The 25,391-nt window shown below is 44.7% G+C and overlaps 1 protein-coding gene across 1 annotated transcript in view; it reads right to left on the minus strand.

Annotated features, from left to right (window-relative positions):
• The window catches only part of LOC141114176 (integrin alpha-IIb-like), a 162,022-nt gene that overhangs the window by 16,874 nt on the left and 119,757 nt on the right, over positions 1-25,391 (minus strand). Inside the window, exons 17-25 of the mRNA XM_073607709.1 lie at positions 20,971-21,122; positions 18,585-18,710; positions 18,391-18,458; positions 15,751-15,898; positions 15,382-15,468; positions 14,526-14,605; positions 12,540-12,620; positions 9,093-9,198; positions 8,264-8,410 (exon numbers count right to left, since the gene is read on the minus strand). Coding sequence (XP_073463810.1) covers positions 8,264-8,410; positions 9,093-9,198; positions 12,540-12,620; positions 14,526-14,605; positions 15,382-15,468; positions 15,751-15,898; positions 18,391-18,458; positions 18,585-18,710; positions 20,971-21,122 — 995 coding nt within the window. The remainder of the gene's footprint in view (positions 1-8,263; positions 8,411-9,092; positions 9,199-12,539; positions 12,621-14,525; positions 14,606-15,381; positions 15,469-15,750; positions 15,899-18,390; positions 18,459-18,584; positions 18,711-20,970; positions 21,123-25,391) is intronic.

Consider the following 25,391-nt stretch of genomic DNA (forward strand, 5'->3'; position numbering starts at 1 on the left):
GTGACCCGACTCCCCCCCCAGCACCAAGGATCTCATATGAATAAAAATAACTCTCCCCCCTACAAGTGACCAGTTATCTTAGTGCAGAATTATCAATATTTCTCCTGTATGTCGGTCATATATATCCTCCTTTGTGGCCTCATACACCAATATCAATAGCTATGGGTTATCTGTAATTAGTCTGACACCGTATCCACCGATGCCATCCAACCACCCCACACCTTGTCAAATTTGGTCAGTGCTCCCCTACTCAAATAAGTGGCTTTATAAAATGGTATTGCCTTGTTAACCAATGCCTTCCAGGACTCTAGGGTTGGGGCCGAGGAACTCTTCCAGGAGAGAATAATCCTCTTTTTGGCATAGAACAACAATAGGGTAAGAAGAGTTCTAATAGCCCTGGTAGTAGCTAGGGGCTCTACCAGATGCAGCAGGCATACCTCAACCGTCATGGGAATCGAAATAGAAGTGACCGACCTTATGCAGCCTGCTACATCCTGCCAGTATGCTCTGACCTGTAGGCATTCCCAAAATATATGCATAAAATTCGCTAGTGGCGTGGAACACCTCCAGCAAAGGGAATGCTGATTCCCAAACATCCTAGCAAGTCTAGCTGGGGTCAGATAAATCCTGTGCAGGAATTTAAAGTGAATTAGTCTGTCCCTAGTGGAGACCAGAGTCTGCATTGCAATTCCCCATATATCATCCCAGTCATCCCTATCCAACCCCGAGGTTGCCGCCTCCCACGCTTGTCTGCAGGGTTCCAACAGTTTTGTTGTTTTCTGAAAGAGATCTCTGTATATGCTGGAAACTGGTTTAGATAACGAGTCACTGCGAGTCAGCAGTTCTAAATCACTGGGCTCAGGGTCAAGAGGTTCTCCTCCAAATTGGGATTGAAAGGCATGCCTTAATTGAATATACCGAAAAAAATGCGAGTTTGGTAGTTCATAACGTGATTTCAACATGTCAAAGGACATTATGGTGCCATTCGCTACAATGTGCTTTAGTGTCTTAATTCCGTATTTTGTCCATACTATCGGATCCGGGTAGTCAAAGAAGTGCGGCAGAGTAGGATTCCTCCACAAGGGGAGATTTGGAGAGAATTTATAATGACTAGAAGGCTGGAGCCCCTGAGTCACGGACCATGCCCTAATTACAGAGCGCATGGAGGGCGTCAGAGGGTAGGGGGCCCGTAAACCCCTATATACCAAGTGAGATAGTGCTTCATATGAACCCACACATGCCGCCTCCAACGACACCGCAGCGTCATCCAAAGGCGTGGTCAACCAACGGTGCGCCACCGTTAATTGGCCGGCTAAAAAATATTTTTGGAAATTTGGTACCGCTAGGCCTCCCTCCCCCCACGGCTGCTGCAAAATGGTCAGTTTAATGCGGGGGACTCCTCCCTGCCACAGAAATGAAGAGATCATACTGTCTATTGACCTGAAGACTGTTTTTGGGATCCACACCGGAGAATTTCTAAGGGTATACAGGAGTAAAGGTAGTATTTTCATTTTGAGTAGATTTATCTTCCCAATAAGTGACAATGGAAGATTTTTCCAGGAATTTAATTTTTTAGAGATGATGTCTAATAATGGGGACACATTAAGACTGATGAATTCCGTCACCGAATTCGTAATTTGAAGACCCAGGTATTTAATTTGTGTTACCCATTGCAAGGGATTATTTGGGTCTGCCTGTCTATTTGCCCGGTGGGAACGTAGCGGAAGTATCTTGGATTTATTCCAGTTGACCCGGAGCCCAGAAACCCCAGCAAAGCGCTCCAGTAGCACCAGTGCAGCCTGTAGAGAAGGTCCAGTATCTCTAATGAAAAGGACTAGGTCATCTGCGTAAAGAGCTGTAGTCTCGGTAAGGGTGCCCACTCTAATACCCTGAATTTGAGAGGAGGAGCGCAGTGCGATCGCCAGAGGTTCCATGACCAACGCAAATAAGCCTGGTGACAATGGGCACCCTTGTCTGGTGCCTCTGGATACCGGAAAATTGTCAGACACCCCTCCATTTAGGCGGAGTGCTGCCACCGGCTGCTCATAGAGCATTGATATCCATTTGAGGAATATAGGACCAAATCCCATGCGTTGGAGTACCTGAGTCATATATCCCCAATCTATGGAGTCAAATGCCTTTTCCAGATCGAAAAACACCAGAGCCCCTCCAGAAGATATCTCCTCATCTATTTGCGTGTGTGTGTACACTCTGCGGATGTTAATGTCAGTGGCTTTTTTGGGCATAAACCCTGTCTGATCTGGTGATATCAAGTGCTCTAGAATCTTCATTAATCTATTGGCAATCATTTTGGTCAAAATTTTAAGGTCCATGTTTAACAGTGCTATGGGCCTGTAGGAGGAGCATTGAAGAAGGTCTTTATCAGGCTTGGGAAGTAACACCACATGAGCCTCGTACAACGAGGGTGGCAGTCTCCCTACTTCGAAGCATTCTCCATAAAGTTGCAAGAGTCTGGGAGACAACAGGTCCATATAAGTTTTGTACCATTCCGCTGGTATCCCATCCGGACCCGGAGCCTTACCATTGGGGAAGGAGGCAACGGCCAAAGCCAATTCCTTAGGAGTAAAAGGGGCTTCCAACTCCGCCGCCACCTCCCCCGGCAGCTCCGGGAACCGAAGGGAGCCCAACAGGTCCACCAGCACTTGATCATCATATTTGGGTATAGCAGTATATAACTCTGAGTAGTACGACACAAAAGCCTGCATAATACCCTCTCCATCTCTTACTAGATTACCTCCCGCTGAATAAATGCAAGGGATAGCTGTATGTGTTCGGGTATCTGCCGCCAAGTAGGCCAACAGCTTCCCATTCTTATCACCTTTTTCAAATAGTTCCTCAGCCCTTCTCTTAAATGTACATTGTGTATGAGTTTGAAAATGAACCAACAAGGCCCTTCTGGCCAGCTGTAACTCCGCTAGAGTGGAGGAGGAGGGCGCATCAGCATGGAGCTTTGCACAGCGTAGCTCACGGGCCTGAAGCATTTCTGACTCTGAATTTTTCTCCACCCTAGCGGCTTTAATGGCAGCTATATATACCCCACGGGTGGATGCCTTGAACGCATCCCAGACCGTGAGCCCATCTGTTGAACCCTCATTGTTGTCCCAGTAGTCCTGTATGTGTGGGGAAACCAATGCCTCAACCGAGGGCTCACTCACCCACCCTGAGTGCAGCCTCCAACTCCTACGACTATTGCCTGCGGATCGGCTCAACATTACCTGTAAGGGGGTATGATCAGAAAGCCCCCCCGCCAGGTAAACTGCCTCCGCAATCTGTGGTAGCAGTGCTGAATTGGCAAAAGCCAGATCAAGACGGGATGAGGAGGCACTGACGTGGGAAAGGTAAGAATAACTGCGCTCACCAGGATGTTTCCACCTCCACACCTCCTCCAACGCCGCCGTGTCTGCCCAGTGGCCTAGTTCTAGATTCCGCACCCGGGTCGGGTTAGAGGTGTCCAACCCATAGTCTAGGATGTTGTTAAAATCGCCCGCCACTAGCACTTTTAATGGGCCAAAGGCGGCAATCTTCTCTAAAACCAGGTATAGAACCTCATTTTTGAAGGGAGGTGGAACATATACATTCGCTATTGCCAATAACTGAGATTCAATGGCAAGGACCACAATTGCATATCTCCCATAGGGATCTGTTATTACATGTTCTATAGCACATACTAAATTCTTATGTATTAAAATGGCCACTCCCCTGGCATAAGAGGAGTGCGTAGAATGTATGGCTCTCTGTACCCAGTTCCTGTTCAGGGATAAAATTTTGTTACCCTCTAGGTGGGTTTCCTGCAGGAGGATAATATGTGGATTCAGGGATTTGAGGTACTGGAGGACCAATGAACGTTTAAATTTAGAGTTTAATCCGCGGACATTCCACGAAATTATTTTGAGGTCACTCATAAAGTGAGGCTAGGTATTGGATAGGGACAGGAGTTGTCCTGTAAACTTGGGAGGTCTGTGGGGAGGGACCCGGGCACAGAGAGCAGCAAAGCACCACAGCACTACGAATGGACAGCATATATCTTAATAGGCAATTTACACCCTCATGTGATCGCACCAGTGAGGTGGGCCACCGAGGGAAGCTTAAAAAACAGTTATTCTTTCCCAACAAAAAACATAAAAGAGAAAAAAATAAAAAAGGACTTGCAAAAAAAAATAAAAAAAGAAAAGTCCCAGAAAAAAACACTCTACGAACCCAACTCCCTGTTTGCTCCAGGCGAACAGAACCAAAAAAAGAACAAAACCGCCGGAGAAACTTTATTCCCATCAACTTGGTGAGCAAAAGGTGGAACGTTCCAAGAGTCTATCCACTCAAAAAAAGGGGGTTCGGGAAGACTGTAGGTAGTGCAAACATTTAGAACAGTACCTGAAGCTCCTGCAGTGCACGGATGACAAGTTCCAGAGATTGTCCTCCGTTGCAGACCACTAGGGGGATAAAAGGAGAGAAAAAAAAAAAAAAAAAAAAGGGGGGGGGGGGGATCTTTTTTGGGGGACAACAGGATTCCAAAAGGGTGCCGCATCAGCAGGAACCACCACTCCCAGCATTAGTACCCCATGAGGGTAAATATCTTCTGGGCCCGATCCACATGCTTCCGTTAGACAGGTTCCGCCACCAGATCCTAGTATTAGGCGATGGCATCCAGCCACTCAGCCGCCTCCGCAGGTGACTCGAAGAATTTTGCAGCTCCGCGATGAAGTACTTTTAGACGGCTAGGATACAGCATGTTATAAATCAGACCTTTCTCCCTCAGGCGTCTGCGGATATCTGTAAAGGAGCGTCTTTTCTTTTGCAGTTCTGGCGAGAAATCAGGATACAAATGGATGACAGCATTTTCATGTTTCAATTCAGGGTGCTTGCGGGCTTCCGCTAGGATCAAATCTCTATCCCTGAAATTCAGCAGGCGCACAAGAAACGCACGCGGCCACGCTCCCGCCGGTCTCCGGCCCGTGGGTACCCTATGCGCCCGCTCCACGACATAGACAGGAGATAGATGTTGCAGGCCCAGGAGCTTTTTGAAAAAGGCCTCCGCAAACTCCACAGGGTTGGTGCCCTCCTCACCCTCCGGGAGCCCCACCACTCTGACATTGTTGCGCCTGAGGCGGTTTTCTGCATCTTCTGAACGGGCCATTAGAGTTTTGACTTGCTGCTGCAGCTCCACCACCGAATGTGCCGTGGAAGCTGCCACGTCTTCCACTGTAGAAATGCGCTGCTCAGTTTCTGTTAAACGGCCTCTAATTTTGTCCATATCCTGCCTTATCAGCCCACATTCGATCGTCAGGGTATCTATTTTCCCCTCCACGGATGATTTACTATCTGCAATGGCCGCCAGTATCATTGCGGTGGACCCCTCATCCAGTCGCCCCGACGTTTCCTCCATGACCGGGTGCCCCCCCTGGCACGAGGCCCCAAGTGCCGCCATCCAAGTGTCTGTCTGTACCGCCACAGAGGCCGGAGAGGATGGTGCTATAGGCAAGGCAGCCGTTGCACGTGTGTTTGGCGGCGAGATTCGGGAGATGGAATTAGCTGCCTTCTTTGCCGATTGCCGTTTCCCGGTCATCGGAAGGACCGGGGGAGCCCCCCAGACCGGAGGAAGGTATTTGCTGAGCAGAGTTGCTGAAAATGCACCAGGATGGAGATAGATTAGAGTCACAGGTGCCAAGGGGACAGGAGAGCCACAGGTTATCGCCCGGGTGTATCAAGATGGCTGCCTCCCACCAGGCTGGATCCCCAATCTCCCTCCCTTGGCGTTTAGTAAAAATGTCACAATGAGGCCAGCAGGCAACAGTCAGCCAGCTGTGAGGTCCCGATGGCTGTGGTTAGGGAAACAAGGGCTCAAGGTGGCAGGAGGGTCCCTTAGAGTCCGCCGAGGCCTTCATTGGGTGAAGCAAGATGGCCGCCGAGCACTAGGCCGGAGCCCCGGCCCGTCCCACAGGCAGCTGCAGGGCGAGTGAGTGTCGCAATGGTGGCCTGGATGATGCGGCCGGCAGTAGCTGTAGGAAACTGACCTCGAGATGTGCAGGGGGGGCCAGGATCACTTGCTCGGGGTGTCTCCGGGTGCACCAAGATGGCCGCCGCTCCGGAATGCAGGCCGGAGCCGCGATCCGTCCCTCAGGCAGCTGCAAGGTGAGAAGGAAATGCCGTAGTGGTGGCCCCGGGCGGTCGGGCGGCTGCAGCAGGAGAAGATTGGGTCCAGGACAATCAGGGAGGCCAGGAGATCCCGCTGGGGCCACCGCCGGGTGAGGCAAAATGGCCGCCGCCCCGGGAACTAGGCCGGAGCCGCGGTCTGTCCCCCAGGCAGCTGCAGGTAAGAGAAGCGCTGTGCTGGCGACTCCAGGCAGCGCTCCAACAAGCTGGGAGGCTATGAAGGCTGCAAGGCAGGTCCGCTGGAGTCCGAAACCAAGGATAAAGAATCAGGATGGCAGGAGCTAATCACCCACGCTTCTATTCAGCCCAACATCCGGCCACGCCCCCCAATAATGCCCCATTGTTGGTATCAGTGGGAGGAATAGTAACCCACTGTTGGTGTCAGTGGGAGGAATAGTGCCCCACTGTTGGTATCAGTGGGAGAAATAGTAACCCACTATTGGTGTCAGTGGGGGGAATAGTGCCTACTTTTGGTGTCAGGGGGGGGAATAGTGCCTTGTATCAATAAAGGGAATAGTTCTCCAAGTGCCAGATAAAGGAAAGCAAAGGGCTGCATCTGGCTCCCCAGGCTACATTTTGAAGACCACTGCTCTAGAACAGAAAATAATATCCGGTACTTTTAGAAAGGAGAAGTTTTTGTGTTTTTGCCCTCCCTCCCATTATTAGCAGCACAGGTGCATTTGATACTATAACATCTTTGTATTTTAATCTTGGGCTGGATGGTGCTGAATCTTAAGGAGGAGTTCCACTCCCCCAAAAAAATTAAAAGTCAGCAGATACAAATACTGTAGCTGCTGACTTTTACTATTAGGATACTTAGCTGTCCAGGCATTCAGCGGTGTCCACACTCAGACCAATTTTTGAATCGACTCTTTGGTGCTGCTGCCACCATGTTGGTTAAGGGAAACCAGCAGTGAAGCCTTGTGGCTTCACAGCTGGTTGCCTACTGTGCATGAACGAATCGGCTGTGCTTTCTCAATAGGCTGGCTGCAGGGGGGGGGGGAGAAGGGGGCCGAACATCCGTCTCACTTCGCCGCGGTGAACTGAGCCCAAACTCACTCATCCATGTCTTTATGGACCTTGGTTTTGCACTGGTGTGCAGTCATGTTGGAACAGAAAGGCACCATCCCCAAACTGTTCCCACAAAATTGGGAGCATGAAATTGTCCAAAATGTCTTGGTATGCTGATGCCTTAAGAGTTCCCTTGACTGGAAATAAGGCGCCAAGCCCAACCCCTGAAAAACAACCCCACACCATAATCCCCTCTCCACCAAATGATTTGGACCAGTGCATAAAGCAAGGTCCATAAAGACATGGTTAAGCGAATTTGGGGTGGAGGAACTTGACTTGCCTGCACAAGTCCTGACCTCAACCCAATAGAACAAGGGATGAATTAGAATGGAGACTGCAAGGCAGGCCTTCTCATCCAACATCAGTGCCTGACCTCACAAATGCAGTTCTGGAAGAATGGTCAAACATTCCCATAGACACACTCCTAAACCTTGTGGACAGCCTTCCCAGAAGAGTTGAAGCTGTTATAGCTGCAAAGGGTGGGCCAACTCAATATTGAACTCTACAGAGTAAGACTGGGATGCCATTAAAATTCATGTGCGTGTAAAGGCAGGCATACCAATACTTTAGCTATATATATATATATATATATATATATATATATATATATATATATATAGTTAAAGGATATGTAAATCCAATCATTAAAATCCCATAAAATCTTTAGCATGTTGAAGTAACTTCAAAAGTAATTTTCTAATCTGTACCTCTCATTAAAATAATTGGTGGTGATCCAGCCATGAAGGTTCTTGTTTAAGCACTTCTTGCTAAAGGGTGGCAATGTTCTGTCCCTTTCATGCACGACTTTTGGACTTTGTTTATATTTTTGTATCTCTTCCTTCAGTTTTTGCTTTGCGGCTTCCTCTCCTTTCCCACTTTCTTCCTTAAGTAAACACCTAAAGCCTTTTTTTACTGTGTCTTAACTTCCCTCTAGCACAATTATGGCAAGTCTGCGTTTTACCCACGACTATAAAGTCGATAACACCACCCTTTAGTCTTATGATGTGAGCATTACGCTCCTGACCTTCAAAAGGTTGAGATTGGCAAAGGTGCAGTTCAGTTGTTCATCAGGCTTCAGACGCAGTGGATATAGGAAAATGTCCTCTTCATAGCGTTCAGGACTCTCAATAACCAACGTGACATGGACAGTGCCTGGACCAGCATTGTGCAACTAATGGTAAGGATAAAAATAGAGTTATTGTTGGGGTGCTCCACTTTTATTTGACACCATCATACCAATTCCATTGCAAATTCAAAATCCTACCTTGATTGCCCCAAACCCCCAGCCAGTCTTTAACAATCTCAGTTTTGCCAAGAAGAAAAATGTCATATAATGCAATTTACTCTGGTGATTATATTAGTTTTTCTATTCAGGTTTATTTTCCTTTATTTTCAACTGGTGATCCTGCCAGTTTCACACTTCCTATCCTAGGGTGGCGACGCTGACTCATTGTATTGTATTTATGGAGGAGCAGCATTGCCACCTTAGGACAGGATTACAGAAAACATCCCCCGTCATCATCTTTGATAATATAAAGGGAGGTGTTCTGTAGTCCTGGGCTAAGGTGTCAACAACGCTCCTTGCAGAGTGCACAGAAACACATAAGCTCACTCGCTTTTAGTGGTATTATTAACAGACCAAAAGAAAGCACACAATATGTTTATTGTTAGGTTTTACATACACTTTGAATTATATATTTTTATTAAGGTCTATGCATCAGATCAAATAAAGGGACAACTGAGGAGAGAAGAGAACAAATAGATTTGGTTTCAGTAGAAAAACAGTCTCTCTAAATGAGGGACAATTGGGAGGTATGGGTTATAAAATATGGAAAAACCCTTTAACTGATTACCTCGTAGACATGAGTCACTATCTCCCCTTTATCCTGTGGTTTATCAGATTCTTCTTTAGGCTTCCAGTTGGGTAAGGGGAGTACAACATCAGAAGGGTGCGAATTCCTGGGGAATGATATTGAGTATTACTTTTTTCAGCTTTACTCCTCTAAATGCATACGTTTACCAGCTGAGTGATTGCTTTGTTTTTTTTAATTAGCTTAAAATTTTATGAAACGATTTAATAGTACATTCAATGTTAAAGTGATCAGCTTGATGTAAATAATCTGATTAGTGTGTGTTAATATGTTACAAAACTTGTTTCTTTTTATAATTTGTAATTATATATGTACACGGGGCAGCCATGATTGCTCATTGCATACCCAGGTTTTGCTTCCTGCTTTACAGTGTTACATAATGGCTGTGCCTCACTGCTCCCTCTTACAATGTACTGTATGTCCATTTGACAATCCCCTTCCCCTGTGGCTGGTATCTTATCAGAACAACTGTTAAAGCGACTCTTTAGATGTATTAAAAAACAAACAAACCTCATAAAGTGGGAAACTGACTTGGGCATCAGTCTTTCAAAACACCATAAGAAAAGCATAGTGCCTATCACCCACACCGCATCTCTTTCTGTTCCATTCAAGAAATGGGCTTTACATTTTTTGACATGCTGGCACAGGAACCCATCAACCCTTAAAAAAATGTTTCAGCAGGTGCTCTCTCAGTGTTGGCGTTGTCTCCAACAAGAGGACACCTACAGCCATGGCCAAAAGTTTTGAGAATGACACAAATATTCATTTTCACAAAGTCTGCTGCCTCAGTTTTTATGCTGGCAATTTGCATATCCTCCAGAATGTTATGAAGCGTGATCAGATGAATTGCAATTAATTGCAAAGTCCCTCTTTGCCATGAAAATGAACTTAATCCCCAAAAAACATTTCCACTGCATTTGTGAAGAAGGCTTCAGGGAGCCCGAGAAAGTCCAGTAAGTGCCAGGACCGTCTTCTACAGTTGATTCAGCTGTGGGATTGGGGGAACCACCAGTGCAGAGCTTACTCAGGAATGGTGGTAGGCAGGTGTGAGTGCTTCTGCACACACAGTGAGGCGAAGACTTTTGGAGGATGGCCTGGTGTCAAGAAGGGCAGCAAAGAAGCCACTTCTGTTTAGGAAAAACATTAGGGACAGACTGATATTCTGCAAAAAGTACAGGGATAGGACTGCTGAGGACTGGGGTAAAGTCATTTTCTTAGATGAATCCCCTTTCCGATTGGGGCATCTGGAAAACTCTTGTCCGGAGAAGAAAAGGTGAGCGCTACCATCAGTCTTATGTCATGCCAACAGTAAAGCATCCTGAGACCATTCATGTGTGGAGTTGCTTCTCAGTCAAGCGAGTGGGCTCACTCACCATTTTGCCTAAGAACACAGCCACGAATCAAGAATAGTACAAAAACATAATCCGAGAGCAACTCCTCCCAACCATCCAAGAACAGTTTGGTGACAAACAATGCCTTTTCCAGCATGATGGAGCACATTGTCATAAGGCAAAAGTGATAAGTAAGTGGCTTGAGGAACAAAACATCGAAATTTTGGGTCCATGGCCAGGAAATTCCCCAGACCTTAATGCCATTGAGAGCTTGTAGTCAATTCTCAAGAGGCAGGTGAACAAAAAGAAAAAAACACAAATTCTGATGAACTCCAACCATTGATTATGCAAGAATGGGCTGCCATCAGTCGGGATTTGCTCCAAAAGTTGATTGACAGCATGCCAGGGCGAATTATAGAGGTCTTAAAAAAGAATAGTCAACACTGCAAATATTGACTCTTTGCATAAACATAATGTAATTGCCAATAAAAGCCTTTGACACTTATGAAATGCTTGTAATTATACTTCAGTATACCATAGTAACATCTAACAAAAAGATCTAAAAACACTGAAGCAGCAGACTTTGTGAAAATTAATATTTCTGTCATTCTCAAAACCTTTGGCCACGGCTGTACTTACATATATTTTTGAGTTGTCCAATTCTAAGACCTTTCTGGTCTGGAGTACCTGATCTGGTGTTGAAGCTTATTGGCGTCCAGTTGGGGGAATGACCCAGAAGCATACTTACTTCATCTGACTCCTATGTCATCCAAACGCTATAAAAGATTGCTTATGTCACAACTGTTAAATGCGGCAAAAGCTTGCATCCCTCTCCATTGGAAGAAACTAATATCTCCACCAATGAAGGTTTGGTAACATATAAGCGGAGAACTATATCAGATGGAGGACATTCTTGTCTCTGCAAACCACAGGGAAGAGCAAATTTGAAAAACATGGTTTTATTAGATTGATTATACCCTTTCCTCCACCTATTTAACAGATCTTACCTCCTAAACAATGTACCAGTTTTTTTTGTTTCATCTGGACACAGTCTCTGTTTTTAGCAGCCGAGGTAGACCTGTGGGTCCAAGTATGGGCCTACCCTCAAAAGACTGACATTTCCTTCATCAACCACCTCCTGATGGCAAGAGTGGCGAAGTTTAGACTGTGGGGGGTTTCTTCCCCTCTTCCCCAATTCCCTACCCCTATACACACCCCCCTTTTTTTTCACGCTGTGGTTCCTTTTGCTTGACCCTGCTTCCATACTGTGTCCTGTGAACTACTTAACCCCCCCATCCCAATCTCCACAACATAGACACTATTCTATAGTCCAAAGCAGGGGTATCCAAACTGTGGCCCTTTGCTTGCCTTTATCTGGCCCTTGGGGCACTATTCTTCCCACTGATACTATTCTGACATCCAAGACCAACAATGGGGCACCATTTCTCCCTTTGACACAATTAATGGGGCACTATTCCTCCTCATGACACCAACAATGGGGCACTATTCCTCCCTATGATACCAATGCTGGGGCACTATTCTTCCCCCTAATACCAAATGTGGCGATGTTTACTCCCACTGATGTCAGGAAAATTTCCACTCCCGCTGGCCATAGCCCGGACCCCCTAAAGTCTGAAGGACAACAAACCGGCCATTGGTTTAGAGAGTTTGGAGACCCCTGGTCCAAAGAAAAGAACTGGGAGAGCAAATTGGACTCCAGGAAGAGTGCACAGGACACGATGGCTCTGAGTTCCTGTGGTGGTGAACCTTGTATTTTTATTTGCACTTATGAAACAGATATAACAAAACACTTTCAGTGGCAAATTTGACAGACCCAAAGGTAGCAACTACGAGAAGATCATTGTTTTGCTCTGCACATAGTTTGATCAACCAATCAGCTCCTCACTTTCCTGTTGCCAGGGTGTATTAGATCAAGAAACAATGAAGAAGAATGTAAAGAATGGCAAAGAGGTCCTTTTCCACTTGTAACCTAAAGCAACTGCATTACCTGTACGTCAGTCATGTATTGTTGCAATGCAGCCTCAGCAGTTCAAAAGTAAAACTGACGCATTCAGCAGTAAAGTCTTAATACACTTACCCCCGAAGGTCTAGTGATATTTTAACTGTCACAATTAAATGCACCCATACAACCGAACTGCTTGAATTCTGACTGTTGCGGCTGAAACAAACAAGAAAAAACATTTAACCACCACATGGAAATTGAGCAACCACTAACTCATATACAGTACCAACCACTAACTCATATACAGCGGGTATAGAAAAGAATCACCCCTTTAAAATAATCACATTTTGTTGCTTTGCAGCCGGAAATGGAGACAGACATTGTTTATGTTTTTATCCATCTGTATTTACTCAGTGCAACTTATAACATCCAAGTGAAGGATAGAACAAAAACATGTCAGAAAAAAATAAAAAATAATCAAAATCAGAATCACTGAGTTGGAAAAAGGATCACCCCCTTGTGTCAGTACTTTGTTGAACCACCTTTTGCTTTAATTGTAGCCTTTAGTCTGTTGGGATATGTCTGCAGTCTTCATGTCATTCCACAGATTTTCAATGTGGTTTAAGTCTGGGCTCTGACTAGGCCATTCGAGGATATTCACCTTTTTCTCCTTCAGCCACTGTGTGGTCATTTTTGCTGTGTGCTTTGGGTCATTGTCATGTTGGAAGGTAAACCTTCTTCCCTTTGACAACTTTCTGGCAGAGGGTGAGAGATTTCCTTAAGAATTTGACAATATTTTGCCCCATCTATTTTTCTTCTATCGTGACAATTGGTCCAGTCTCTGCTGCAGAGAAACATCCCCATAACAGGATATTACCACCTCCATGCTTTACTGTAGGAATGGTGTTATTTGGATGGTGAGCTGTATTGGATTTCCGCCAGACATATCGTTTGATGTTATGGCCAAATAATTACATTTTAGTCTCATCCGACCATAATACTTTTTTCCATGTGGCCTCAGAGTTTTCAAGGGGCGTTTTGGCAAAGCTCAGTTTTTAGCCTCAGCCTTTTTTGAGTAGTGGCTTTTTGCTTGCAACCCTCCCATACAAGCCACATTTGTGAGGAATTTGTAAAATGTAAAAAGCATAAAAACACCCAAATCTGCCTAAAAAAAAGTTTCAGAACTTGTTTGAGCTTCAGGCGTTTTGGAGCTTCTGGGTTCAGGCGTTTGAGTGGAGATGTGAACCATCTCCATAGAGAATAATACATTTTTTCCCCTCCAGCGTTTTGTAGCTTCAGGCTTCAAGCTACAAAATGCTCAGGTGTGAATGGGGCCTTAATCCAGTTTGGAGCGACGTCCTGATCTAGGGAGGATCTATGCTGTACCAAATACCTTCCACTTCTTAATAATAGACTTCACTGTGCTTCTAGGCATTTATAAAGCCTTTGAAATTTTTTTTGTATTAATCTCCTGACTTGTGCCTGTCTACAACTTTATCCCGTAGATCCTGGTGACAGTGCCCTGCCACTCGTAGTTGATTGTTTGCTTCAGTTGCACTACCAGGGACTAAAATGCTCCAGAAAAGCTCTTTTCATGCTGAGCTGATCAAAATGACCACAGCTGATCATAGCTGAAAGTCAAATGGCTTTGTGTGCCATTGAGAAGGTGACTAGCTACACCTGAATGAGTTTCCAAGTCATTTTTTGGAGGGGAGTGATCTTTTTTCTAACTCAGTGATTCTGTTTTTGAATGTTTTTTATTTTTTTTGCTGACATGTTGGTGTTATATCTTTCATTTGGTTGTTACTAGCTAGCTTTGCACTAGCAAATACAGCTGGATAAAACAAAAACTGTATCTGTCTTCATTTCAGGCTGCAAAGCAACAAAATGTGATTTTAAGGGGGGGGGGGGGTGATTCTTATCTATACCCACTGCATGCTTGTGAATTTAGGGGGCCTTTTGAACCCTTGTAATGTTTTACTGCATACTCGTTAATGCACGTTATTTCACGTGTTGATGTGCATTATGTTAAGGCAGACCATTAATTTTGATCATTTAGGATAAATCATTAAGATCACAAATCCGATGTTTAGAAGCCATATGACAGATTGGAGGTCTCACCTTTTGATTTGCATTGGGAAGGAGAAGTTGCCTTCACTGTCTTCCAGGCCACTGATGCTCAGTAGAAGCGCTGCATTGATCTATACATGGAAAAGAAGAGGACAAGCAGCACTTGGTTAAGGCGGCTTGCAAACTCCAGCCAAAATGTAATTCCATGTCCACACAGGTCCAAATCATTTTAATGTTTTAACTTAGCTGTAAACCATGGGGCAGAGGAAGAATATCTTAACACAAAACAAAAGCTAATCTGGTCTCTGGAAAGCCAACTTGTCAAAGAACCTCAATGGTCAGTTCCATACTGTAAAGAGTTTGGCTGTATGACTACTTTATTTGGTTACTTGTTTGGTTGGAAATCAAAATTGATGGTCTCATAAGTTACGCTCAATATAAGCACACATATTTGAATTCCTAATAGAGTCTCAAAAATGGTTCCTTGAAGTAATAATCTTCTGATTCTTTAAAGCCTCTACTCCGCTAGGGCCCCATCTGCAGACCCTTGACCACATGCGGCCCTTTTGTACTTGTTGTGCGGCTCCTAGACCCTAGCAGTCCTTAGTAGGAGTGGGGACATTCGATTGTAAAGGGCTTGTAATGGAAGTGATCTCTAGCAGTCTTGTGTGACTGTGTTTCCAATCTCCCCTGTAACATGTCCACAGACATTGACCATCTCCTGTTGTATGTGCTCAGTCCCTATCAGTCTTCTGTAGAATTACATATACTGAATATATTATATGTGGCCACTTAAGTTGGTGTTAAGGGCTGCAGTTGGGGCCCCTATAGCATGTAAATTAACCACCACTGCTCTATCCTGTAGTGGTACGTCTCCTTGTTCCATCCACACTCTTGTATGTCTCACCTGTGCTCCATTCTTCATGGGATTACCCAGCTCACACACCACAAGTTCTGTGTCATTCGCTTTTCTTGGAGTGCACAAAATCTTCTCCTAGAAATCCATAGTAACATAAAATGTTCAAAAATACAGAAGTTCATTGTCATCATTTATGGAACTAAGGTTACAGATGCATAACACCACCCAAATAGCCAACAGGTTATTGAGTAATGAAAGATGTCGGCGAAAGGAATGTTGAATTATAGGGTTAGGCCCACTCTGCCATTTTCACCACTCTACTCAAGGCAGGTGTTTTGTGAGATAAACCAATATCAACATCAAGGGTGTGTCCCAGGTTCTTCAAGTGATCAGGCCTATTTTTATAAATATACACACCTCAGCTTCTCCCAAAATCTGCATATAATGAGCCCCAGGGGGAAGCGTAGCATGCAATTCTGCTTCGTAAGCCCCTTCTCCAAGGTTTCCTGCATCAAAGTGGATTTGTACAAGATTGTCCGCTCCAATAACAAGTGGATCTTTACCCCTATAAGAGAAGACAAACAAATAGAAAAGTACTTTGGATGCAATATGACAAAATATCTAGAAAATGTCCACCTGTAGCGATTATCCCCGAAGGGAGCACTTGATGTAAGAAACTGTGCAATAATGTATCAGTCAGTGGGAAAAGTTATTACCTTAAGTTGAGTAACAGTTAAAAAGCATCAGGTTATAGCAACTCAAAATTGGCAGTTATACACACGAATACATCAAAAAAGAAAAAAAAAACAGCAGCAATAAATAGTGTCAACATATTGATAAGACTGTGGCTAAACAGTTGACCTGTCTGACAGCAATCGGTAATTGTTCCAATGGTGCACTTTTTGTATTTAACCTGCAAAGGGTGTCCTTGGCTAGGGAAAGACCTATGGGAAAACACTGTGATAGCAGTCAGTAGATTCCTCCCTATCAACCTTCTGTTGGCTATTTGGTGGGGCCCAAATTTTGTGTTGGTGCACTTAAAATACCATCCCTTTAAGAATTCAGCATGCAGTGTTACAATGTCCCTGCAGGACAGTTGGTCTCACACTGTTAGCAGCAGTAATGTAAAGCCAACCAGCAGCTGCCCACCAGTCCTGGGTGCACAGCAAACTCTGGTCCAGATCCTAGGCAAACATAGACTCCTGTGGCAATATTCTCAGCATGGGTCTCCTCTCTGTTTAACCGGATCCCAACAGATTAGGTTGGGGTTTTAGGCCCAAAGATGATGGTGCTTTACTGCACACAGCAGAGGTGTGAACTGCCTTGGTCCTCCCGAAAAGCCTGCCCTTCCTTTTTTCCAAGAAAGACTAACCCTGGTCCTTCCCTTGTTATCCCCACTCCTGGGCATTGAAGTCTTTCCCCCATCTGCCACAATAGCCAAGTCCCCCTGGTGATCTTGGTTTCCCACAAGCGATAACTTATGCATCAGAGTCTCTCAGGTTCTTCATGTCCCACAGGCTCTCTCTAGTGGATGGAAGAGAAACAGCACTGGCTAGATCAGCACATACGTCCTATGTGAACACATAGAGCAGCTGCAATTTGATGTCTCAGTAGTTGCTTCATCCCTGCTAGCTAAGCACCCAGCTACATGTATAATCTAGCAACAATGGATGCAATGCCTCAAAAGTGCATTGTGTGGATGATATAATATTCTGCTAATACATTGTGAAAGACTAAAAATTCCTCCAAATTCTTTATCAAACATAAATCAGTGATGTCTTATAATGAGATGATTGTTTAAAATATTGCTTAATGTGGACATAGCATCAGATATATTTTTACATGTTAAAAGCATGTATGCTAAGTAATTTGAAATTGTAACACCTTGAGGTGCTGAATGTCTCTCATGGAGATCACAGTACTCCCCCTGACAGCTGTGTTTCTTCCCAGAAGAACTGATCCATCTGTGTTCAAGCCTCATCCAGGGTCAACATTTACTTCCTGGGCTGAGATGCTATTGCAGTTGTTGGCTGTGTGTCTGACACAGATCAGCCCCTACTGCAACCCCTCACTTTGTGACTTGCTACAAAAGATATAATGTACAGTCTGATCAGTAGGGGAGTAGAGACTAAAGAATTGCACCCAAGTTCCTGGAAATTGGTTTCTGTTCCGATATGCAGGGCCGGTGCTACCATTAGGCAAACTAGGCAGCTGCCTAGGGCGCACTGCTGCCTAGGGTGCCCAGCCACTGGTGTTCCTACTCTCTTCTCTCTGCAGCAAGCAACTAAGTCTCAGCATCAGCAGGCAGCCGCCGCTCAGTTTGCAGATAGTGTCAGAGGCACAGCGACGATGGAGGACTGTGTCTGTGTCCCGACTCCTGAATGAATGTAAGCAAGCAAACATTCAGTGATGGCCACTGGTAGGCTGCTTTTTATGGGCACTGGTGAGGCTGCGTTGATGGGCGCTGGTAGGCTGCATTGATGGCCGCTGGTGAGGCTACATTTGATGAGGACTGGTAGGCTGCATTGATATGCGCTGGTGAGGCTACATTTGATGGGCGCTTCATTAAAAGGTGGGGTATACATGGACAGGGCAAAGGGAGTGGAGTCAGGGTTGGAGCCGGGGGGGTCGGCAAAATGAGGTTTCGCCTAGGGTGTCAAAAATCCTTGCACCAGCCCTGCCGATATGATGGCAGCTCTGGACTTTTAACCCCCTCATATCACCCTGCACATGGACTTAAATAGACTGTGCATTTATTACAGATTTATTGTTATTGGGTAACTTATGGTTCCAAGTTTTTGCGCCTCCACTTGTATTTGAAGAAGTGCACCCTCCTGCCTGCAGCAGACTGATGACATCATTGCAGCCTAGATAAAGTCAATAGACTGGAACTCGGACTACTTTTTAATGATAAAGGTGGCATGTTCTTATTTCTGTATATTATAACATACCAAGAATGTATTCATACAGAACTGTAAAACTACTGAAAGGTCTAATTTAAGGCAAGGGAACTCAAGGCTGGGAGGACTGATCATGATATGTTGGAGGTGAACTTACCAGTTGGCCTTTAGCTGCAGGTCAGGAATGCAGATATTGTCTTCTCCACAATCCAGTAATATATGTATCTAAAACACAAGGCCAGGGAAATAAATTTTTTACAAAATGGATTTGATTACACCATGAGACTTGACGCAAGTACTTATATTAGTATCAGTGTACCTGGCTCTGGGTCTACATTATCCATAGCTCACCTGCTCTTGTAGGAAGGTGTTCCCGTTTATTATAGGTGGTAAGACGCTAGAAGATGGTGCAGTGTTCAAACTGAAGTTCACACTGACAACTATTGGGCTCAGCTTATCCTTAAACTCATTGTCACCCTGAAATAATCACAGGATAGAATTTATATAGGCTCAGGTTAGTTTTAGGCTCTGTACATTGGATTGAGATATATGGTGGGGCAGAAATCCTTCTTGAAATGCCATATGCAAATTGAACACCCCTAGATCTTCTTGTTGTTGGGTTAATTAACTTGTGTTCACATACCTACTGTATATACAGTATATTGCTATGAAATGATCACAGTGCTGAGAGTTAGTGGGACCCAGGATGCCTGCTTTAAGTTAAGCCGGCCATGGACGGATTGAAATTCGTAGCAGGTAGTGGCCAAATTTTGATTCATCTATGGGCAGGCTGGTTGTACTGAAATTGTTTTTTTTTTTAGCTATAGCAGGCAGAAGTGATCATTGTATTCTGACAGCAGGGAAACATCCCACTGTGTGAATACAATTGTGCAGCAGGAGAGATTCCCCCATGAAGACTGACTGTGTTGATGAGGGAATCGAGCGTGTAGGCAGGTAGTGGTTACTGTTGCCAGAACAGGAAGTTAGGGGTTAACTGCACTCCCGGGTTTTTCTTGGGTGCGACCTTCTTGTCCTGTGTGCTATAAAAGGAACGAGGTCTGCATCCTGGGGTGAAGGGATGGGACAGGACTTACACACACTCAGAGAGGAATGCTCTGCCTGGTGACGTTGCCGGAGTCTGAATAACCCATGTCCTGCTGAAGCTGGAGCTAAATTCCAGACATGGACTTAGCCAGCATTGGACTTTGCTTGCACAGGTATGCTGGGGCAGCCATAAACCTGTAGTTACTGGGACTAGGGATGTTATGGAATGTTTGCACTTTATCTTGGACAGTCAATTGTCATTGCCATCATGTTAATTTATACTTTGAGTAAAGCTTTTGAAACTTTGCTTTTGCCTGGTCTGAAGTTACTAAAGAGGTGCAATGTATGTAACCGGCACATAAAGTCTACAGCTCGGGTCACTAAAACATTGGGGTATGAAGTCATCAATACAAGGAGTTCATAGAGTGGGAAGACACAAATGGTTACCAAGGCTAACAAAGGTTTCTCTAGCAGCCTGTCATTAAGTGTGTACGTGTGGCAGGTGAGATAGCCTCTTTCAACGAGGGAGATATTGTAGACACTCCTTTGGCTGCGATCTGTCTCCCATAGCAACAGGAGCAAATCTGCACTGCCAGAGCTCTCATCCTGTACACAGGTACGGAAGAGTTAAATAAACTGCACGCATGGAGTCTGCACTAGGTGCACAGCGGGACCCATTACTGGGAGTGAGGTAGCGGTGATACAGGTGGACAGGTGAAGAGGGCATTGGCTCTGCGTGTGTCTCTCCTAAATGCACAAGTAACCAAGGTGATACTTAGTACATCAAGTGAGAGCTTATTATGCCGCGTACACACGGTCGGACTTTTCGGCTACAAAAGTCCGACAGCCTGTCCGACAGACTTTCGACGGACTTTTGTCAGACTTTTGGCGGACTTTTGTCAGACTTTTGGCGGACTTTTGTCAGACTTTTGGCGGACTTTTGGCGGACTTGCGGCAGACTTTCTAACGAATGGACTTGCCTACATACGATCACACAAAAGTCCGGCGGATTCATACGTGATGACGTACACCGGACTAAAATAAGGAAGTTGATAGCCAGTAGCCAATAGCTGCCCTAGCGTGGGTTTTTGTCCGTCGGACTAGCATACAGACGAGCGGATTTCTGGGTCCGGCGTAGTTACGACGTCAAGTTTTGAAGCATGTTCCAAATCTAAAGTCCGTCAGATTTGCAGCTGGAAAAGTCAGCTGAAAGTCTGCTGAAAGTCCGGGGAAGCCCACACATGATCGGATTGTCAGCCAGCTTTAGTCCATCGGCGTCCGTCGGACTTTTGTAGACGAAAAGTCTGACCGTGTGTACGCGGCATTAGAGTTTCTTCATGTCTGTCATCTACCTTGTCATGAGCGTGGCTCAAGTAAAGGTACCCCATGTGCACGTCAGTGACCCTGTACAAAGTGATTAGCTTAGACCAGAAGAACCCACCCTAGGGTAGGGCTCTCATGTGACCTTCACTTGGCGCCCAACAAGGAGGGGAACATAGAGGACGTGACGACCACCACACAACACCTACCTCCCCTACAAGCTACTACATGATATATGGCCAGAATTATTAAAGGAAGCAACTGTTCACAACAAAAGGGTACGTGTTTACTAAAAATAACACCATGATTTGGTAATGCTAACAAGTGCTAAGCTGATTAAGGTTAAATGTGAAATTTGATGACAGACACACACCCGCAGTTTGGCCTCGATATTGGTGCAGGTTTGCTGTAAATTGCTCTGGCTCTCCATAGTGATTTTTTTGCTGGGCTGCAATGAATCGGTGAAGAGGGTTCTGCGGAAAACTCGGCTCTTCTGGCTGTCCAGCTGGATGTCAGCAGAGAGGCCTTGATAAAGAGACAAGGTGACATAACGGGTGTTCAGTTAGGCAAGAATGATACCCAACATCTCTGCATTAAACAAACAAACCTTATTAAACCATACTAACAAATCTTTACCTATGTTTACCATTACCTCCAATCACCCCAGCCACCAATTAGATTCAAACCCTTACCAACTCCTATCTCTAGCTGGAAGCTGATTTATTGCAATACGGCATTGCCCCAGGTCAGCAAATGAAGAATGAATGAATGTGAAAATATATCTCAGGATAATGTAGATTGTACAATCACATTGTAATGTGTATGGCCAGCTACAGAAAGATCTTTCCTACAAATAATCCTTCCAGAATATTCTAAAGATGAACATAATCATTGCAATTATTTTGGATAATCTCTCATTTAGATTTATCAGTCACTATATACTGCAGGTGCCTTTCAACACTGCAGTCCTTGGTTAAAATTTCAGCCAGAACATTATCTACATCGAGTTTGCATGTAATCCCAGTACTTGCATGGGTTGTTTCCCACACTACAAAGACGTGCTGGTAGCTTAAAGTGATATTAAAGTCTTGTTTTTTCAGTTTGAAAATAATAAACATGTTATACTTACCTGCTCTGTACAGTGGTTTTGCACAGAGCAGTCCAGATCCTCCTCTTCTCTTGTCCCTCGCCGACGCTCCTGGCCCCTCCTGCCGAGTGCCTCTACAGCAAGCAACTTGTTATGGGGGCACCTGAGCCAAGGCACTGCTCTGTGTGTCCATTCAGATATGGAGCCGTGGATCGGCTCTGCCCCCTCTCTCTCCTCGTTGGCACACTGACTTTGATTGACAGCTGTCTCAGACAATGAGGAGGGAGAGTCTCTCTCTCTATCAACAATGATTATTATGCTGCTAGCATTAGTAAAAAGATAGGAAAGTATATCATATTTACTTGTTTAAAACATTTTCAGTTACTTCCTGGTTTTCAGGCCTAGGCAAATGATGTCATACATCCCAGGAGTCTTCAGAAGGGGAGGAGGGGTTTTCTCCGCTAATATCCAATATTCATTATATTCATCTATTATAATGCATGTGCTTCCACTGTGGAGGCTCTCAAATAGAGTTAGGACTGCAGATAATTCTGGGGTGCCGTGAAGTGGCTCTGCAGCTTATGCATGTATTTGCAAATATGTGCAAACTAAACCCCTGTTTTTAAAGAATACTGTTAGACAGGATAATTCAGTTTGGTTGCAGGCTGATCGGTAAATTGAGCTGGGAATTTTCTTTGGTTTTGTTTGACATGCGCCACCCTTCCATGTGCTCCTTGCAGCAAAGGCCAGTTATAGGTGAGGGCAGTGGCCATTTGTTTGTTCTGTTTTCTCAGCTAAGCACACCCTCCTGGCTGCATGCCTAAGGGCAGATGGACTTCAGGAAGTAAATGCTACATGAATCATCTGCCCTTACTCAAGATGGCCACGGCCATAATTGCTAGCGGGGTGATTTTCAATATGATTTCTCAGCAAAGTAAAGCATGGAAACATGAATGGATGGGGGAGTTTGCTTTGAATACTAAAAAATGAATGAAATAGTGTTTTGGTTTGTGGTGCTCATACATACCTCCCAACATTTTGAGATGGGAATGAGGGACACCTACTAGCAAATGTATGTTGGCATAGGATATGCCCCCTGCCACACCTCCTTAAAGGAGAATTAACCCAAAAAAAGGTTAATTAAAGTGGATTTAACCCAATGTCCTCCTTTCTAAACTACTGCCATAGGGGTTATCTATAAGGATATATATGCCTCCTGCATGTATCTTTACCTGTCAAATGTCTCCCCTCTGTCTGTTATGAGAGCCGAAAAACTGCATATTCTGTGGGTGGGTCTGTTGTCTGGAGCTCGGTGGGTGGAGTCGTGATGTCAGTAGACTCCCCGCCCACCTCTACACTCTCCTTGTCAATATGCATTTTCTCCTGTGTATTTCTTACACTGAACTTCTGCTATGATCTCTAACATCCAGTGAAAAGACAGGAAAGTAACCACATGACTTCAGCATGCCAAATCATGCTGAGGTGTGGAACAGCCAATCCTTGCAGAGCTGCCGAAGAAAGGAGTGGGAGGGAATTAAAAAATAATGCATGTCTTAGGCTGTCACTCACAATAAAGGGGAGTATTTGACAAAGTTTTTCTCAGTTTGTCAAGAATTGTCTCACTGAACAATAAAAGAGGATTGCTCAGAGATGGATTAACTCTGTGTGGCAAGACTGGGCTCAAATGATAGGAAATCTTATAGTCTACAGTATGATATAAAAAAAAAAAAAAAAAAAAAAAAATTTCGGGTTTACATCCACTTTAAATCCACAAGTGCTTTTCTTTTTTTACCACTACTATTCCTTTATATTGGCTTTTAAAATGTACAAATGCAGCAATTTAGAAATTGGATGAAAGTTTTAGCACTGGGAAACACTTTTTGAAAGATAAAAAGTGCATTTTATATACAACTATACAGACCAGACCAAAATGAGGGACAAATGAGGAGGAATGAGGGACAGAGGGACATTGCTCCAAATCAGGGACAGTCCCTCAAAATCAGGGACAGTTGGGAGCTATGCTCATATACAGTGTAGTTCTGCTTTGGCTCCTGTCTAAATTGGCTCTAGTATATACAATGCTAGTGGTACAATTTGGCTTATTACATGTGTTATCACAGTCTACATGCCGGTCCCAAGCCTGAGCAATTGGCATGGGTTGAGGAAAGACCTGGTGACCTACCTCATAAAAAAACTGTCAAGAAAAAGCATTCAAGTGTACCAGTCCAGGTCCATAGAGCTTACCCAAGGAGTCGACAAACAAGCTTACCCAAGGAATCGACAAACAGTCAGGTACAACTGTACAAATATATACATACACTATATTGTCAAAAGTATTAGGACGCCTGCCTTTACAGGCACATGAAGTTTAATGGCATCCCAGTCTTGGTCTGTAATGTTCAATATTGAGTTGGCTCACCCTTTGCAGCTATAACATCTTCAACTCTTCTGGGAAGGCTGTCCACAATGTTTAGGAGTGTGTCTATGGGAATGTTTGACCATTCTTCCAAAAGCGCATTAGTAAGGTCAGGCACTGATGTTGGGATTATTCATCCCAAAGGTGTTCTGTCGGGTTGAGGTCAGGACTTTGTACAGGCCAGTCAAGTTCCTCCACCCCACCCCAACATCAGTGCCTGACCTTACAAATGCGCTTCTTGAAGAAGGGTCAAACATTCCCATAGACACACTCCTAAACCTTGTGGACAGCCTTCCCAGAAGAGTTGAGGCTGTTATAGCTGCAAAGGGTGGGCCAACTCAATATTGAACCTTACAGACTAAGACTGGGATGCCATTAAAGTTCATGTGTGTGTAAAGGCAGACGTCCCAAAACTTTTGACAACACAGTGTACATACAAATAGTGCAGGGGCCTACCATCAACAGACAAGGCCTAAACCATCTAGTCAATTTGTATCCAGTCAGGTAAGGCAGGCCCTCATACTGCACAGCCGTTGTATCTAAAGAAGATTTCCAAAAATTGTACAATTAGGTTGTAATGTTTGTAATTGTGTGTGTTGCCAGCTTTAGATAAATGAGCAATCAACTGGATTTCTGATATTTCATTACACTGCTATTATTTATGAGCCTCAATCTGAGCATACACAACACAACTGGAGTGTACAATCTTCATTAGATCTACAAATAACTGTGTAGAGTGAGAGCGAGTCTGACTGAATATAAATTAAATTGAATGTTTGAAGTGGTTCAAAAGTCAAACAGTTTTTTTATTTTAACGCAATCCCTGCATTAAGGTAAAAAATGCTCCACTATCTGTCCTAACCTCCTCTGGCCCTAAACACTTATCTGGCTCCTCTCATTGATCCAGCACTGTCCCCGCTTCAGCACCGTTCTCCTCACTTCCTGGTCTCACAGGAGACACTGGGTTGGGAGAGCAGAGGGAGCCGTGGGCTTCTGCTGCTGGCAAACTCTTGTTAGGAGGGTGCAGGGGCGTGGCTTACCGGCGTTGTGTGTGGACGTACACAGCCTGGATTGGGAGCGTGTCTGCACAGGTGCCCCCATAGTACACGGCTTGCTAAGGGGGCACCCGGAGCAATGAGGAACGGACAGTGCCAGTGTGGGACTAAAACAAGAGGAGCTGAGGGACTGTATTGTACAGAGCAGGTAAGTATAACATCTTTTTTATTTTAACCGCTTGCTGACCAGCGCATGCCGATTTATGTCGGCAGAATGGCACTGGTGGGCAAAAGGG

The sequence above is a fragment of the Aquarana catesbeiana genome, linkage group LG12, assembly GCF_042186555.1.
Source record: "Aquarana catesbeiana isolate 2022-GZ linkage group LG12, ASM4218655v1, whole genome shotgun sequence".
Taxonomy (NCBI): Eukaryota; Metazoa; Chordata; class Amphibia; order Anura; family Ranidae; genus Aquarana; species Aquarana catesbeiana.